Source organism: Enhydra lutris, unplaced genomic scaffold, assembly GCF_002288905.1.
Source record: "Enhydra lutris kenyoni isolate GAN:26980312 unplaced genomic scaffold, ASM228890v2 scaffoldscaffold33, whole genome shotgun sequence".
Classification (NCBI taxonomy): Eukaryota; Metazoa; Chordata; class Mammalia; order Carnivora; family Mustelidae; genus Enhydra; species Enhydra lutris.
The window spans coordinates 2,042,949-2,059,626 of record NW_019154117.1 but is presented as its reverse complement, the minus strand read 5'-3'; the positions used below and the strand labels follow the sequence as shown (position 1 = coordinate 2,059,626).

Genomic DNA, 16,678 nt, shown 5'->3' with positions numbered 1-16,678 from the left:
TTCAAGGAATTTTTCCATTTCATCTAAGTTATTCAATTTATTGGCACCAAGTTGTTCATGGTATTTTGCTATTATCCTCCAGTGCAGTAGTGGGAATGTCCCCTCCTTCATTCCTTCTGTTTGTGATCCAAACTTTCTCCCTTTCCACGACTCATCTAATAGTTGATCAATTTTAATGTTTTTTTTAACCACCTTTTGGTTTTGAATGTTTTCTCTATTCTTTTTCTGATTCCAATTTTATTGATTTCCAGTGCTCTTGAAATGGCCTAAAGAACAGTGAAACTTAGAGAAAACACAGCAATGATTCTGAGTCAAGAAATGGTTCATGATATTCAGACTCTGAGTTGGAAAAAAGTTTTAGGGATACCTTTTTCGTATTGCTTATATTTTCCTTTTAACAGATGTACAAGGGTTATGGTGATAGAAATCTGTGCCTTCAAAAATACAAAATAGCTTTTTCAGTATATATAGAATTTGATATGATTTTAAATATATATAAAAATTGAAAGCATTGTGTCATATTTTAATAGGCAGTGCTTTTCTTTTAATGCTTTCAAAATAACGAGTTTTTTTTTCTTTTTAGAGGAAACAGTATTTTGGAGTGGATGGAATATGGTCTATGTCTTCAGATGTCTACTACAATGTCCAGTGAGGTAAGAGCAATTCAAACCATGTGGTCTTACAGCTCAGGGCAAAAGTGGACGCTCCCGTAGCTGGATGCTTGGCCTTGAGGCAGGCACCAGGGCCGGGAGAATGAGGTGGAGCAGGTCAGCCTGGTTCTGCAAAGGAAGCCTAGTGGGGCATCCTGAGAGGTATATTCTGGAAGGTAGCTGGGGTGGGTCAGGCAGAACGCTGGCTGCGAAATTAAGAATTTTCCATTGTGGGGCACCTGGGGGGCTCAGTCAGACCATGGCCAGCAAGACGCAGGTCTGTTTGGCCGCTCTTGGCGCAGGACTCCGAAGATTCAGGGGTGCAGACACAGGTCTGTGGCTTATGCACCCGGATTATTTAAGGCAATGAGATGGCCAACCTGGACAGAATATCATGAATGTGAAAACGTCGATATCCACGAACACGTCTCAAGCTCTTCTGTGCACTAGACGGCACGTTAGGTGCTTTTCAGATATTAACTCAATCACTTCTCGACCCTTTGAAGGAGGCACCATAATGATTCCCGTTTTAAAGATGGAGAAACAGAGACGCAACTTATTTAAGTCACTTCCACAGCTGCCCAGCTGGAAAGTGGTTTAGTGCACACAGAAGCCCAGATCATCTGTCTCCAGAACCTACAACACGAGACTGTTCTCTTACGAGGGCAAGGAGACCTTTACGGAAGGATATATGGGGGCGGGGGTGGACAAGTGAACTCCGAGAAAGAGACAGAAAAGGAGCAATCGGAGAGGTACTTCCTGACACAAATGTGCTTCTGGCATGAGGATTATAAATACACACCATGCCAGATGGTCCCAAAGGAGAGTATGGAGTGAATGCCATATACTCATCTCATGGGTTCTATTTAAACCATGCTAAGCCACCAAGTCAACTATGCTCTCCATTTTTAAAATCTCTGGATGAGTGGGATCACTTGAAAAAAAAAGATAAATGGACTCATTTTCAAAGCTGTGGTTTCATAGATGGGAGTTGCAAATGGTTCGGAAGTTATAGATAGATCTCTGGAGCTCTGCTTCTCCAAGGGCGGTACCTGGCCCGGGGGCAGCAGCATCCCCTGGAGACTTGTTGCAAATGCAAATTCTCAGCCCCCACTCCAGACCTGCTGAATCGGAAACTCTGGGGGCAGGGCCCAGCCATCTGCCCGAAAATGCTGTCCCCGTGACTTCAGCAGATGCCCACGTTTCAGGAGGGCTCCAGAAAATAAGGCGATGTGTGCTGTGCAGCCAGTCTCCGCAGCCCCGCCCCGGGTCGGAGCGCTGATGGAACGCAGACCATCCCTGTGGCCCCTCTGCCTAGCCTGCTGGGTTCTGAAAGGAATCAGAATCCAGGGGCACCCAGGTCAGATGGGGGGTCCCTCCTCGTGGTGCAATATGGTAGAGGAAACACAAAGGTCCTCCATGCCTGCTGCTGCCTTCACCCAGATCTTAGCAGGGTCACGGGCACCTGGGTCTCGCCCCCCTGCGCCACGGCAGAATCCACGGGAGGGCACCTGGACCATTAAGAAAGCGCCTGCGTCCTCAGCAGCCAAGTGTGACATGCCTACCACGCAGAAGGTTCTATCAGGAGCCGGCTTAGTAGGCTGCCAAAGAGGTAAATTAACAAACCAACAAATCCTGAGACTGCGCGCGAAGCTCTATGAAGTCCTCACCTGCTTTGCTGACACCGCAGACACGGCATCTAACCTTTCTGTGCGTTCCAGAGACACCGGGGCTCACCCCAGCCACCTGCCCTTCCTTGCCACGCGTCCTGCGAGAGCCTGGCTCACCCGCACGCCCCAGCTGCCCCCGAACCTCCCAGCCGACAGCCAGCCTCTGGCTGGATGTGCTCATGCCCGCGGGTGGTGACCACAGCGGAACGTGTGCCCGTGCTCTGTAGCCGCTTACCAGAGCGTTAGGACCGCAAGGCCGGCCTGACGTGCTGTTAGCCAGGCCTCAAGAGGAAAGGGGATGCAGGGAAGTAGAAGGATGTCTGGGTTGTCCAGGTGGGGAGAAAACGAGAACCAGGCCCATTTACGCAGGTGTTCAGGGCAAGAAGAGGAAGACACCTGTCCCGGGACGTCCTGGAGACAACCACGGCGCGGCTCTCGGTCCACCTCCCCCAGCCTGCCCCAGCCCATCCACCCAGCTCGCCCTTCCTCACCTCCTCTGTCCCTGAACCCCATCCTACCCCAGCCCCATCCTATCCCCCTATTGCTTCAAGCTGAGGGGGTTAGAACCTCTCTTCTCTAAACCATCCACATGAAATTTTTGGTTATGAACACTTTTATTACATTTCCTCTTGTTATTTGGAGAAAGTTCACGGCAGTCGCTGGAGCACAGGGTGGACAGCCCCAGGATGGACTGAGGGAGTGGAGCGGGGGCAGAGCCCCGTTTGCAAGTCCACGCTGCCTCCAAACGGACCCCGTACTCACGACTCTGCGGACCCTGTGCTCTGGGTCCTGTCCTCTGAGCCTGCTCAGGCCATCATTCCACGGCGGCCAGTAGGGGCATTTGGAACCCGCAGCGCCCCCTCTCCAGTGGCATCTCGGGGGCTCGCCCGGCAGTCGTGTGCTTCCCAAAGGACGCACCTGTCCCCGTCCCTTGTCCCTCGACGGGGCTGCAGCACTGTGGGGGCACGCCGTCTGAGGCCGCCGCTGTGGCTCAGGTCTCCGCGGCCACTTGCCAGCTTGTGCGGTCTCAGTCTGGGAGAACTTTCCAGTCCCATGTCCTCACATCTGGGAGCGCACAGCCCGCCCCAGGGCTCCTGAGCAAAGCCTCGCACAAGAGGCCACTCTGAGGTCGCTCACCAACACTTGACAGTGCTCACCCTTTCACTGACAAAAACGGCAAGGGCTTGTCGTGATGACGGGCTCTTCCCCGCGCTTTGTTCTCAAAATCCAAACGGCGGCCAGACACGGGATGTGACACATGGTTGTTGGACGAACGAATGACACGCTCATTGCAAGGCCGGGAATGTGGTAAGTACTTAGTACGAGAGCCATGATTAGTATTATTACCAATTATTATTAGCAGCTGGCAAAGCAGGGACACGATAAAATATTAGACAATATTGGCTCAAGTGAAAATAAAGACACATTATTAAATATTTCACCCTTTTCAGTAACTTAACAGTTTTCTCTTCAGCTAGAAAAAATATCTTGGATTGAATTGATATTGATAATTAGTAATAATATCAACGAGCAAACAATGTTACAGACTAATCATTGTATCAATTATAGTTACAATAATTATACTATCAGTGTTAATATCACACAGAAAATCAGAGAGAGGAATCCGAGCCCAGAGAGGTAACAAGTAGATGGGAACCAGAGCTCGGCTGGAGCCCAGGGTCCCTCAACTCCCCCACTGGATTAGGAGCTCCATCGGGCACATGTAGGGTTCTGCTAGGAGAGGTCAGGACAGGACAGCTGCTCAGAGGGGCCACAACTGAAAAGTCCAATTCAGAATGGACAGACCAGGAACCATCATCTTGACGTCCCTGAGCCCACTCTGGGGTCCATGGCCGGTGCCTAAGACCCCGTCCGGCTGCCTCAGGGGCCCACTCTGGCACGGGCTGCTCTGACAGAGGCTCCTGCTGCATCCTCAGCCTGGCCAGGGTGCCCCCAAGTTGTGCGCCTCTGTCTCTGTCCAGGACAATCCTCAATTTCACTTAACTTGGTGGGAGGCAGTTGGTGGGGAATGGCACCAGCATCCTCATCCCTCTGGGAGAAGGAGGCCAGCCAGTGATGGGGCCTCTGTCAGTGACCCTCTTCCCTGCTCATCAACCAGGCCTATGAAAGCAATGGCCTCCCTCCTATGCTTCCTAAGAATCTACTGGCTTAAATGCTCCCTCCTCCGGGAAGCCTTCCCAGACTTGCTCAGGCCCTGGGGATGCTCTTCCAAGTGTCTGTGGTACTTCTGAAGGCTTGCACTGAACGCCTGTAGGACTGCCTTGTGACTCCGGGCCTCTCCTGGGGTGTGGCCTGCTAAGCAGCTGTGCCCAGTACTTTCTCACACCCGGAAGCTGATGCAGGAGACATGGGCATGGAGTTACCCTGGGGGGTGACCGTAGAAGGACTCAGCTGTGCTCCAGAGCTGGGGGAGCTTGCACACGGGGAGCTGGTGTTGTCAGAGGGACTTCTCAACTGGAAAACCACCAGCTCCCTCCCCACCCGGCCTCACCCCAGGGGCACAGGGCTGCCAGAGGCTGGGCCCGTGACATGTGTTCAGAACAAGTAAATTTAGAATGAAGCAGTAAGGCTAAAGTCACAAGGGAGTGGCTCTGAGTTCCCCGAATACGCAGGGACGGGTGGGCAGGCTGTCACACCCGCCGTCGCCTTTCTATATCTGGCAGTCAGCTCGCCCCGGGCCGAGCGTTACAGATCCGCGCCCCTTCCACGCGCCGAGATCCGGTCGACAGGAGAGGTGTCTGTTCAGCGGAGAAAGGAGCCCGGAGAGCCATCATCCGGCGCTCTAACTGGGAAGCTGGAGCAGCACCCAGGCGCCCAGCAAAACCCAGCCTTGCTCACCGTGTCCCACGCCACGTGCTGACGCACCCATCTTCACACCGCTGGTAGGGCGGATTTGCAAACACAGGACCTTCCGAATTACTTCCTCTGGGTTTGCGAAGGGAGAAGCAACAGAAGCAAGCCCCGCCCACTCGGTGTGGCGCATGGCCGTCACACCACCATTCTCAGACTGAGCAGATGTCCGGAGCCTACCACCCCGGGCTCTCCATCGTCCTACCGGAGGCGGGGGGTGATGCGATCAGAGCGTCAGTCCCTGGACCGCAGGCGGCTCCCCCAGTGGCCAGCAGCCCCACGCCTTCCTCCGTGTTCATCTCCGGCCACAGCAGCCGCTCAGAGCCTGATATCACATTAGCAGGTGCAGCCTTGCCCCACACCGCGCAGTGCGCTTGCTCTGATCCCCGACCGAGCTCATGAGGAAGTGGCCGAGCCACGCAGCCACACTGGAGGCATGATGGGACAGGCTCAGGGCAGGTGGCTTGCAGGAGTCCAGCAGGAGCGCAGTCTCAGGAAGGCCCTCAGGCACACGGATGATGGACGATGGGGGGTGGGTTCACCCTGGACTTGGTTCTTTGAGGGCACGTAGAGAACGCTGGAGCCAGAAATGCCTAGAGAAGCCAGCGCTGCCTGGCCTCCCAGGTCGACCGGGAGACGGGGGTGGGCGGGAGGAGACAGAGTCTCGAGGCCAGGCTGCAGGCCTTGGGCTTGCCTTTTGGGTCACCGATGGGCCCCTGCATGTACAGGGTGGGTGAGAGACCAGTCCACAAGCCAGGCGGCACCCTCCACTATCACAAGCCCCCACGATCAGAGCACCAGGTCCCCAGGGCCTCTGACCCCAGTCATCACGTCACCAGGGTGCGTCCACTACTCTGTTCCAACTCAAGCCCCTGCAGCCACCAACGGCCTGCCCAGCACGTTCAGACCCAACCACATGGTCACACTCCCGACCACAGTCCACGCTTGAAACCTCAGACAGAAGAGATGACAACGTCACAGCGTTCCCACCAGCAGGCTGACAGCCAGTCCCGCGTTCACTACCCTCTGCCCTGCGCGGACAATGTGAGGAGTGCGTGGCCGGCCCACACTCATCTGCTGGAAGAGAACAAAAGGGGAATAATTTCCCGAAAGAGAGGTGTTTTCCTTACCCAAGCTTTGATTTTGATTTTCACACTAAAGGGACCTTATGCATGTTTCTAGAGAATTTTCCAGAAACGGTGATTCTGGAGCAGAATGGTAGGTGTGCACGCCACTGGGCATGCTAGGGAGCCGGTCACATCCATGCAGTGGTGCTGGAGAAGGTCTGGTCCTGACCAGGGTCTTTGGGGCCCACGGAAACTACAGCAGCTCTTAAAATAAGGGAAACAAAATCACAAAACCAGATCGCACTGCCGACTCCACAATTCCGAAGAATGAGTTTATTTCAGGACCCAGACGACGCACTGACCGTCCACGGGAGCACCAGGAAGAGTGGCGCAGGTGCACGTGGCTGTCGACGGGACCGTCATCTGGCGAGTCCAAGCAGTGCAGAAGGTCAGCCCGGAGTCATTTAAAGCCAACACGGATGGCTGGAGAAGGGCCACCTCGCTGAGAACTCTGGGCTTAAGTGGTATGTCTTTATAGCCTTCCATGTCCTAAAAATGGCTTAAGATGACTCCCAATAATAGATAAAACTTAACACGATGAATAGCATAAAGATGAGCAGAGGAGGAAATCCAAGGGAAGAAGGAAAGACACGGTGGTCCAGCAGCCAGAGGCACGTGGAGAGCCTCGCATCACTGTGCACGGGGCGCCCAAAGGGCAGAGACCCCGCTCTCCCTCAGGTACTCCCCACCTGACATGGCTCGTCCCGCCATAACCCAGTTCAGCTCCCCACACCCACCCCCTGCAACAGAGGAGAACCGTCCCGAGAGAGGACGTCTCAGGGCGGCGAACGGCGTGGTCCACTCAGGCGGTCATCTGACCCCTGGGTTCAGGCCAGGCAGCTACTCTCGGGAGCACTGCTGACCACTATCACCTGGTTTGGAAATCCAGCTTGGTCCTCCCTGCTTGTGACTCTGCCCCCCACCCCCTGCCCCTCTCCCTAGGTGATGCCAGCCAGAGACCCTCCCTCGGGCCCTCCCCCGGGCTGAGCCGCCCCCTCTGCAGGCCCCGGCCCGTGGGCGTCAGATCTCCCACCACCGCCACCGAGGTGGGCATCGTGCTTGCATCCTGTTCACGGGTGTGCAAGCTGAGCCCAAGCTTGCACAGGTGGAAAACGGCAGAGCTGGGCCCCACACGCGGGACGTCCCTCCACGCCTGGGCGGCCCCCGGCTGCTCTGCCGCAGGTGTTCCAGTGCGAGGTCATTCACCGCGATCACCACAGCTAATATATAGTGGCCGGCAGCCTCCCGCCTGCTTGCGAAGTTACCCGCTCGGAAGCGGCTGGCAGTCCACAGGCGGCTCTGTGGAGAGCGTGACAGTCAACCTAAACTCAGACCCAACACTCAGCTGACCCCCCACAGAAGGACACGTGGTTGGCCTCCAAGAGGCACTTACATCTACAGCTTGAAACCCTCTACCAGAGGAGTAGGGGCTGGTCACTTGCTCACAGAAATACATATTTTTATGAACGGTGTGGCCGGGGAGCCCTTGAAAACTCGTCTTTCCAGAGCCTGTTGAGAACAACCTAATCATGTCTATACCCACATCCCATTTTCCGGCAACCTTCAGCATAGACAGCAAATGCCGCGGGGGCTCGGCCAGCGCGGGGAGGCGGCCTCGGCCTCAGCCCTCTGCCCGGCGCCCCCCAGTGCTGCGCAGTCTTCTCCTGGAGCTTTGCAAAGGCTTCTCTCTGACCTTGACAAGTCACGACCTTGATGTGTCACATTGTTTCCCAGGCGTGGAATGCAGCTATCCCCTAAAATAAGGACTGTGCCACGTGGTAGAAGCAAGGCAAGAAGCAAAACGCATCGCGGAGACAACCACAGAGAGTTTTCAAAAAGCCTAACCAAGCCAGAACTCAACACCAGTCTCCTGAGTCCCAGAACCGCGTCCCCCCCCCACAGCCCATTACACTGCCTGCCTTTGCCGAAGCCTGGATGGAACGGGATGCACACCTAGACCTCCACATCCACCGGTGTCTGCCCCGCAGCTTCCTGCTACGGTGTTACCGTTGCTCCGGGACCCTGACGGAGGGAGCACCGGGATAGTTCCCGTCCCCCTAACCCCTGCTCCCCAGGCCTGTGCCCGTCACACGCCCCTCTGTCATTTGCCTATGCACCTTTCTCCCCGGAGCAGGGGCCCGGCAACACAGGATGGCCCACGCGGGCCAGCACATGCCCAGCTGGCACGAACCCTTCGATGGATACACCAGGAGAACTGAAATGGAAGGAAGCCGTCTCAGAAGTGAAAGGAGCTATTAAGGGAATTCAGCAGAAAAAACCGACGATTCTCTTTCATGAAACCACCAGCATACACGTGATGGCAAACAGTCCCGTGGTCCCCGAGCCCAGCACTCTGCTCGCCGGCGCCACTCTGGTCCTGCCACCACATCTGGAGGATCAAGCACTGGCTCCGTAACCTCCTGCTTCTCTTCCGGAAAACTCTGTTCAGAACACCGTTCCTTTGCCTTGGCGACTTCCATAAACCATCCTGTACCGACCAGCGGAGGCAGATTCTTCCTTTAGTGCGGGTTAAAACGTTGGCGCGTTCTCACCCTGCACGCCTGGAGTTGCTTCAGAGGAGACAGAAACATCACTTCTTCTGAACACGGATTTCTTCAGCGAGGAGGACGTACCACAGCGGTGTTTACCACAGTCAAAGTGTGTACAATATTTAGCCGCTAATGACTACAAATAACGGCTTCCTAAAGTTCGGTCATTAGTTTTTGGCTTGCTAGCCCAAAGATATGCACTAGACTGATGGAAATGCCGTAAGTAGGAGGCGTTTTCTGAGGTCACTATTTAGACCAAGTAATTCCACAAACACCAAAGCGAGCGAAGCTTGTGGCCCAAAGCAATGGGCTCTTTCACGAACCCCTCCTGGCTTTCCAGTTCTCCTCTTCCAGGTGACCTGAAACGGGCGTTTTTCTAAAGGTTTAAGCTCTACGAGGCTACGATTTTATTAAAAACAGTACGTAACTATGGAACTGGCCCTCGAGGAGTTTAGAATCTAGTTGACAGCGGAGGACCTCTGTACACCTGCTCGACGTCACTGACCCCGTAAACAACCAGCTACTTCTGAAACTACTACCGCCATGAACATCTCTGCCTGGAGTCCATGCATTTTATTCTCTGTGCGGCTCTCCTGACACCTTCATTTTCTCTTTAGAAAGAAATAGCACAGTTCAGTACATTTTGAAATATCAATCTGGGTTAAGAGTTTCAAGTATAAAGAAACATTCACAAGCTCTACACGTGTCTGCAGCTCCATTATAAGGACAGCTTTGGAAGTGGGAACATCCCCAAGGTTCTTAAGCCTGAGGTGCACCTCACAGATGTGGGCAAACACATGGAAATCCTGAATCCACCGGGCTCTGACCCCCTGTCACGGTCACCAGCGCTCAAGAGGCAGACTCTCTTTCTGGAAGTTTCTAGGCTGCTAATGCTGCAATCATTCCCTCCCGAAGTAAGATTACAGGAGTGCATGTTCAAGAGGGCTTACCTGGTAATCTGTGTTCTTGTGCTGAAGTCAAGAGACCTCATTGAGCGGAGAACTTCAATGCAACCCAAGTACTGCAAGGGAAAAAACATAATCATGAGCCCGGGGGGTCGAGATGAAGAGACAGCTCCTAGCCACATCAAGGGCATTCCTGGAAGCTGTGCATGCTTCTTAAATCACATTTTAACTTTATGTGCCTCTTGAGGCTTTGTTCTCTTTCTGGAAAAGCAATAACTCACACCCATGAGAAAGTATCCTTGAAGCCTACAGGCTACCAGACTTGACTCTCCCAAGATCCTTGAGTATTTGCATTTTATTCAGGAACATATTTTTCAAAAACTTCTGTTGAAGTATAACATGTACCATAAAGTGCAGAAATCTTAAGTGCATAATTCCATTATTGCCTAAACACGTCCCAGCGTGGGACCACCCCAACATCCAGACCTGTATTTCTAGTCCTTTACAAGGGTCTACAGGGTTATAATTTCTGAAGAAAGAATGAAAACACTCTAAGACCAACATGTTGACCAATATTAGACTTCATTATTTAACCAATATATTTTGGGTTCTGTCAACAAACTATATATCCATGACCCTCCGAGTTGCTTTATTTTGGTTTACCAGAAAGCCCTCTTCTGCATTATGTAACACAAACTTTCAGAAGTTTCAATTTACACATCTAAATTTGTAGCTAAATCTTTAATCCGTTTCACACATGTAAGCGTGTGTGCGTATGTAAATGTGCGGACATAACGAGAGCTGTACATAAACAACTAGATGGTGGAGATACAATATTTGTGTGCCAGAGCCCTTGGGAATTTGAAGGACAGATGTTTTATACCAATGCCTTTAAATTTAGACTTCGCAGGAAGAGGCCTCATGGTGTAGTACAGAAAAGACTGCATTTGAATTATTCAGAAAACTGGAATTGGAGCCTGACTTTGTCATATCTAGTTATGTAACTTTGAGCAAAGCTTCAAAATTCTCTGAACGGAAGCCTCTGTACCCATACAACGTGACTATGCCTCCAGCCCTTGTGCAGCCACGTGACACCACAACCACCACATTGCACAGTTGCTGGAACACCACCACCAACACAGCCATGTGGATACAATGAACAACATCATGGAGACACACAAAGTAGATGACCACTGGCACGGCAGAGTCTCGTGACTACAGTAACCAACATCACAGACTTCTGTGCCTGCCAGGACGAATGTCTCGGGACCATACGGCTCCTAGCACCACTGCCATCACACAGTTACACAAATCCCACATCCACCGTCACAGAGTTCCGTGAATGACCCACTGATCATCCTCCATGACGCCGCAAGTCCCTTGAGAAGTGGGAACAACACTGCAGGGTTGGGGGGCAGGTGTCGCTGCTAGTACAGCTGTGCGGATGCCATCACCACCACGGCAGGGGTATGTGACTACCACTGCCACTGTCACTCGGATGTGTGAAGACCTCAACCCTCTTTGCAGAGTTATGGGATTGCCACATCCATCACCGTCACAGCATGGTGACATCACAGCAATGTCTCAGAGCTACGTGAATACCACCACCAGCAACGCTACGAAGTGAAGTAATTAGAATGACCGAAGTGGCAGAATGGTGTCAACACCACCACCGCTGCTGCTCAAAGATCTGTGAACACGTCACCCCCACCACACAGAGTCACGCAATTACTCATCCATAACTGTAGACATACAGGACTACCCCACGACCACCATCACAGACGTGACTATGACGAGAACCACCGCAGATACCTGATGAGTATGCTGCCCATCAGAGAGCTGTTGAATACCACAGCCAGTGTTGTCGTTATGTGAACACAACTGCCACTTTGCAGAGAAATGGGAGTACCGTGAACACCCTCATAGGTATGTGAGTCCACCGGCAAGTCTGCAGTGCTGCTGAAGGGATCATAGCCATCATGCAGGATTGTCTGAATGTGACATCCAGTCTCACAGTAGATGCTACCACAACTGAAGCTGCAAAGCTGTGTGAAGACCAAATCCTCCAGCACTGCAGCGTTACACGAACGCCATGATGAGCATCACCGAGTCTGATGGATAACACTCCTGGCTGTGCGTCAGTAGCTGTATCCCCACGTCACCACTGCAGTTATGGAAACGTGGCACTGCCACCACTGTAGACTTATGCGAATACCACCAACACCACAAATACCCCACAAGCACCACTATAGTTAATTAAACACACCACCAAGAGCATCTTGGATTCGTGGGAAGATGATCAAAAGAATTGAAGAGGTCTGTGAATACTGTCACCGACTTCAGAGTTATGTGACTTAACCAACAGCCTTGCAATTATGGGGATACCATGACCCGCAACAGAGGATTATGTGAAGGTCACAGCAGCCCTGAAAAATTATGGGAACACCGTGACCACTCTTTCCGAGTTCTGTGAAGACCATGAGTGACTCTGCAGAGGTATAGGATTGGCACAGCCAATACCATCTCGGAGCTATGTGAAGATCACCACTATGGCCGTGTGGAATTTCCAGAATACCAGGAGCACCATGGCAGAGCTAGGCGAATACCACCACATGGCCATCCCACAGACACGTGGACACCACAACTATTGTCACAACTGCCACCTTGTGAATACCATGATCACCAACCAGGAGACCCATGTCTCCTGGTTGGTGGTCATGACCAAACCAAACATGACTGTCCTGACCAAAGTCACAGATCTACACAAATACCACCACCTTGCAGGGATGCACTAATGCCAACACAGCATCATCACAGATTTGTGTAGACATCATGACCAAGTCACAGGGTTGTCTGAATTATACCATCAGCACTGTCACAAGATACATGACTGGCACCATCAGTTTTGCCCAATGCTATGACAAATGCTACAGGGTGGTAGGAACACCATAATGAGCTTCACAGACCATGTGAACACAACCTCCAGCAACATTGCAAGGTCATGGGGAGAAAAAATCTCTGTCACATAGTTATTTGACTACCAACTCTGCCACCATCCTGCTGGCATGAGAACACCATGTGGTTACACAGAGTCAGCAGAACCACACCAGCAACAACATCATAGAGTCACAGAAATGCGACTACCACAGTTGAAGATGATGTGCATGGAAACACCAGCACCATGCCAAGGCTATGTGGATCCATGACCAGCTCATAGAGCTAGAGCTATGTGAATAGAGAGCCAACGATGCAATTATGGGAGTACTACCATCAACACAGCCATAGAGTTCTGCAACTACCAGGACCAACAAAATACGGATATGGAGACACCATGACCATCATGACCAACTATGTGACCGACATGACCAATACCACAGTGACATCTGAATGTCATCACCACCACACCACTGCAGGAATGGAATATCAGGACCACCATAGCAAGCTTATGTGACTACCATGATGAACTTCACAGTCGTGTGGGCACTACCACTCGGAAGGAGAATTACATGAACACCATCACCCCAGTGCTGCAGAGTTATGTGGTTACCACCATGGCACAACACAATGATGTCCACACCATGACAAATGTGCACACCTCCACCACCAGCACAGTCGTGTGGAGGCCACAATGTCAGAGAATTATGTGAACACCAGCAAAACCATCATAGCTACATAGGTATCACCACCAACAATACGGAATTCTGTGAGCACCATGACCAGCACACTTACATGACTACCACAACCACCTCTGCAGTAGTGTATAAACTGACTTCTCAGAGCTCCGTAGGTACTGCCATCCCCACCAGCCATGTCGTTACCCTCACCACTGTCAGAGTTGTGTGAATATAGCCACCACCGCCATCCCAGAGTGACATGAAGGCCACGACGAACTCCAGGGAGTCACATGATGACCACCACCACCACCCTTAAGAGTTAGGTGAGTGCCTCCACTAGCATCATGGACCTGGGTCATGCCCCCAGTGTCTGCCGTAGTTTGCCCCCTTACCATCAATGTGTCAGCAAGCTTATTTCTATCCTTCATAACGCTGTATAACACTGATCTCTGTATCTTTGACTCTCTCATGGGCGAAAGTACTTCCTTTATTTTTTAATTTGGATTTCCCTGATATCTGTAAGGATATGTGATTTTTTCTCACACATGTGTTGGCCATTTTCACTCCTTTTTCTTTTCTTTTTTTTTTTAAATATTTTATTTTTATTTTATTTTTTTTATTTGACAGAGAGAGAGATCACAAGTAGGCAGAGAGGCAGGCAGAGAGGAGGGGAAAGCAGGCTCCCTGCTGAGTAGAGAGCCTGATTCGGGGCTCGATCCCAGGATCCTGAGATCATGACCTGAGCCCAAGGCAGAGGCTTAATCCACTGAGCCAGCCAGGCGCCCCCACTCCTTTTTCTGTTAGCTGTTGTTATCTTTGGCCCAGTCTCCTACTATACTCCTTATCTTTTTCTTGTAGATTAATGGGATGATAATCTCTCATTCAGTCATTTTTCTTTTGATGGTTTCTACATTTTACCTGACACAAGTTGTTACTACAGGAACACTGTAGTAATTCCTGTCATCATATGCCTGTCATGTTCCGTATGGCTCGGGAGGGAGCTGTGTTGCTCAAGAAGGTCATGATATTCTCCTAAATTGTACTTAACAATATTTATTTATCACTTACCTATGCATTCACTTCTTTACATGTTTTTTAAAATTCATTTATTTTGGGGGGGCATGCACATATGCAAGGGGGAAGGGGCAGAGGGAGAGAGAATCCTCAAGCAGACTCCCCACTGAGTGCAGAGCCCGACACAGGGCTCAATCTCATGACCCTGAGATCATGACTTGAGCCAAAGACTTTGTGGTCTTTATGACATATGTCCCATACTTTTCTTCTCCAATGTATTCCAAGGCACTTTTTTTTTTTTAAATTTTGATTACAATTAGGGATAACATTTTGGATTTTTGCCATTGCACGTCTATCTGGCTTTCACCAGCAGAGAGAAAATTATTGATTTAGGGTGTACATAGAAAATTCAATCTGTAGGCCCAAGAAATGTACAAAGAACTATGGAAACTGGACAATGGGACCCAGAAAACATCCCAGTGGGGCTAGAAGACAGACATACAAAAGAAACTGTAAAGTCTTGGAGCTTGGATCCAAAGGTTCCTGCACCTGCCTCATACGAAGTCCAAGAAAAGGAAAGAAAGAGAGGAGAAGAAATATTCAAGAACAAAGAGAATAGAATGTTGAGTGTTGGACGAAACAGGAGTATCTATATTTTCAAGGCATGCAGAAATATGAAAAGACCCACTTGTGGACGCATGGCAGCTCTGTTTCAGGACAAAAGGACCCAGACAGAAATATCGTGCAAACGTCTGTGAGGGGAAGGGAAACAGGTTCCTCACGGAGCAAGTTCTCTTGCACACCCAGTACAAGAAGACGAACTCCACCATTGAAAGTCTGAAGAACAGTGGTATGCAGCCAAGAATCTTAGATCCACCCAAACTGGCATTCAGGTGGGAGGACAAAGCGAGGACTCAGAACGTTAACCACCCACAGATGCTCCCCAAAAGAATTATTCCAGAAGAACAATGAATACAAAAAACAGGAGGACGTGGGCTAGGAGAAAAATAATAAGGAATGAATCAACAGAAGTCACAGGTACGCCTGGTGCTTCATCATTACTGACACATAAGTTTAAATATTTTTTTTACAGTGACAGGGAGCTCCATCTCAGAAGACCCCCAAATCGGCTGGCCAGGGCCGACAGAAAACAGAAGCTGGAGCTGGGGAAGCATGAGCAGGGGAAACACGCAGCTCGGAAGGGATTCACGGCAGCAGCGAAAACAACGTGCAATTACATGCATGTAAAAAGTCTGTAAATCCGTAAAAAATAAGAATAGGATGACTGAGCTCCAGACTGCTAGAGAATAGAATAGAAGGAGGAAGCAAATAAAAGCAGTCTAGCCAGCAGAAAGAAGGGGAGAGCCAGAAATACACAAAAGACACGGGGAAAACAGAAGTCAAAACAGGAATGGGTCCAAACATCTCAGTAATCATAATCATCCTGAGTCGATCAAACCCAGTGGTTTAAAGTCAGAGCTTTCACCCGGGTTAAGAACAAGGTGGGTTACAGGGAGTGAGTGACAACGACAAGGTTGACCAGACGGAGCAGATTCTCGACTGGGCAAAGGCCAGCACAAAAAAAACAGAGATCTAAGGGGGTCATTGTCTTGTTTACAAGTGTAGGAAACACAACATGAATTAAGTTTGAGAACAGTGCAAGATCATCTCTGCTCAGCAGCGAGCCTGCTTCCCCCTCTCTCTCTGCCTGCCTCTGCCTACTTGTGATCTCTCTCTGTCAAATAAATAAATAAAATTAAAAAAAAAAGAACAGTGCAAGATCAAATTGAAGAAAACCTTGAATGAAGGACAAATAAGTAAAAGAAAACCTGCATCTGTGGAAAGATATATTATGATTTCAGGACTCATGAAAATTGATCATTTTTGTTAGAAAAGACATGTGATGAAATACTGTGGAAAGACAAGTGAAAGATTAAGAAAAATGCAATCAATTGAACAGGAAAAAATTAACGATCAGGCTACTCCACGAGGTTCTCTGTCGTTACGTGAGCCCATCAACTCAAGAGAAAACAACGGGCAAGAAAACACATGGGAAATCCAGAGAAAGACACAGCTGGCCAACATGCCCCCATAAAGACTAGTATCAGAGCAGTTAAAATAAACCCAAACAGAGAGATCATTTTTCACCCAGCTGAGTGGTCAGACTGGGTGAGGAAGCAGGAAAAAGGGCTCTCCCTCATGCTCGCCTAATTTGGTGAAAACTTTTTAGAAGACTGTCTGGAAGTGTCTGTGGAGATGTGAAACGTGGTTCCCTTTG

At 50.5% G+C, this 16,678-nt stretch overlaps 1 protein-coding gene across 1 annotated transcript in view; it reads right to left on the bottom strand.

Annotated features, from left to right (window-relative positions):
• LOC111153623 (SHC adaptor protein 3) overlaps positions 1–16,678 on the bottom strand; it is a 91,206-nt gene that overhangs the window by 56,986 nt on the left and 17,542 nt on the right. Inside the window, exon 2 of the mRNA XM_022512766.1 lies at positions 9,818–9,888. Coding sequence (XP_022368474.1) covers positions 9,818–9,888 — 71 coding nt within the window. The remainder of the gene's footprint in view (positions 1–9,817; positions 9,889–16,678) is intronic.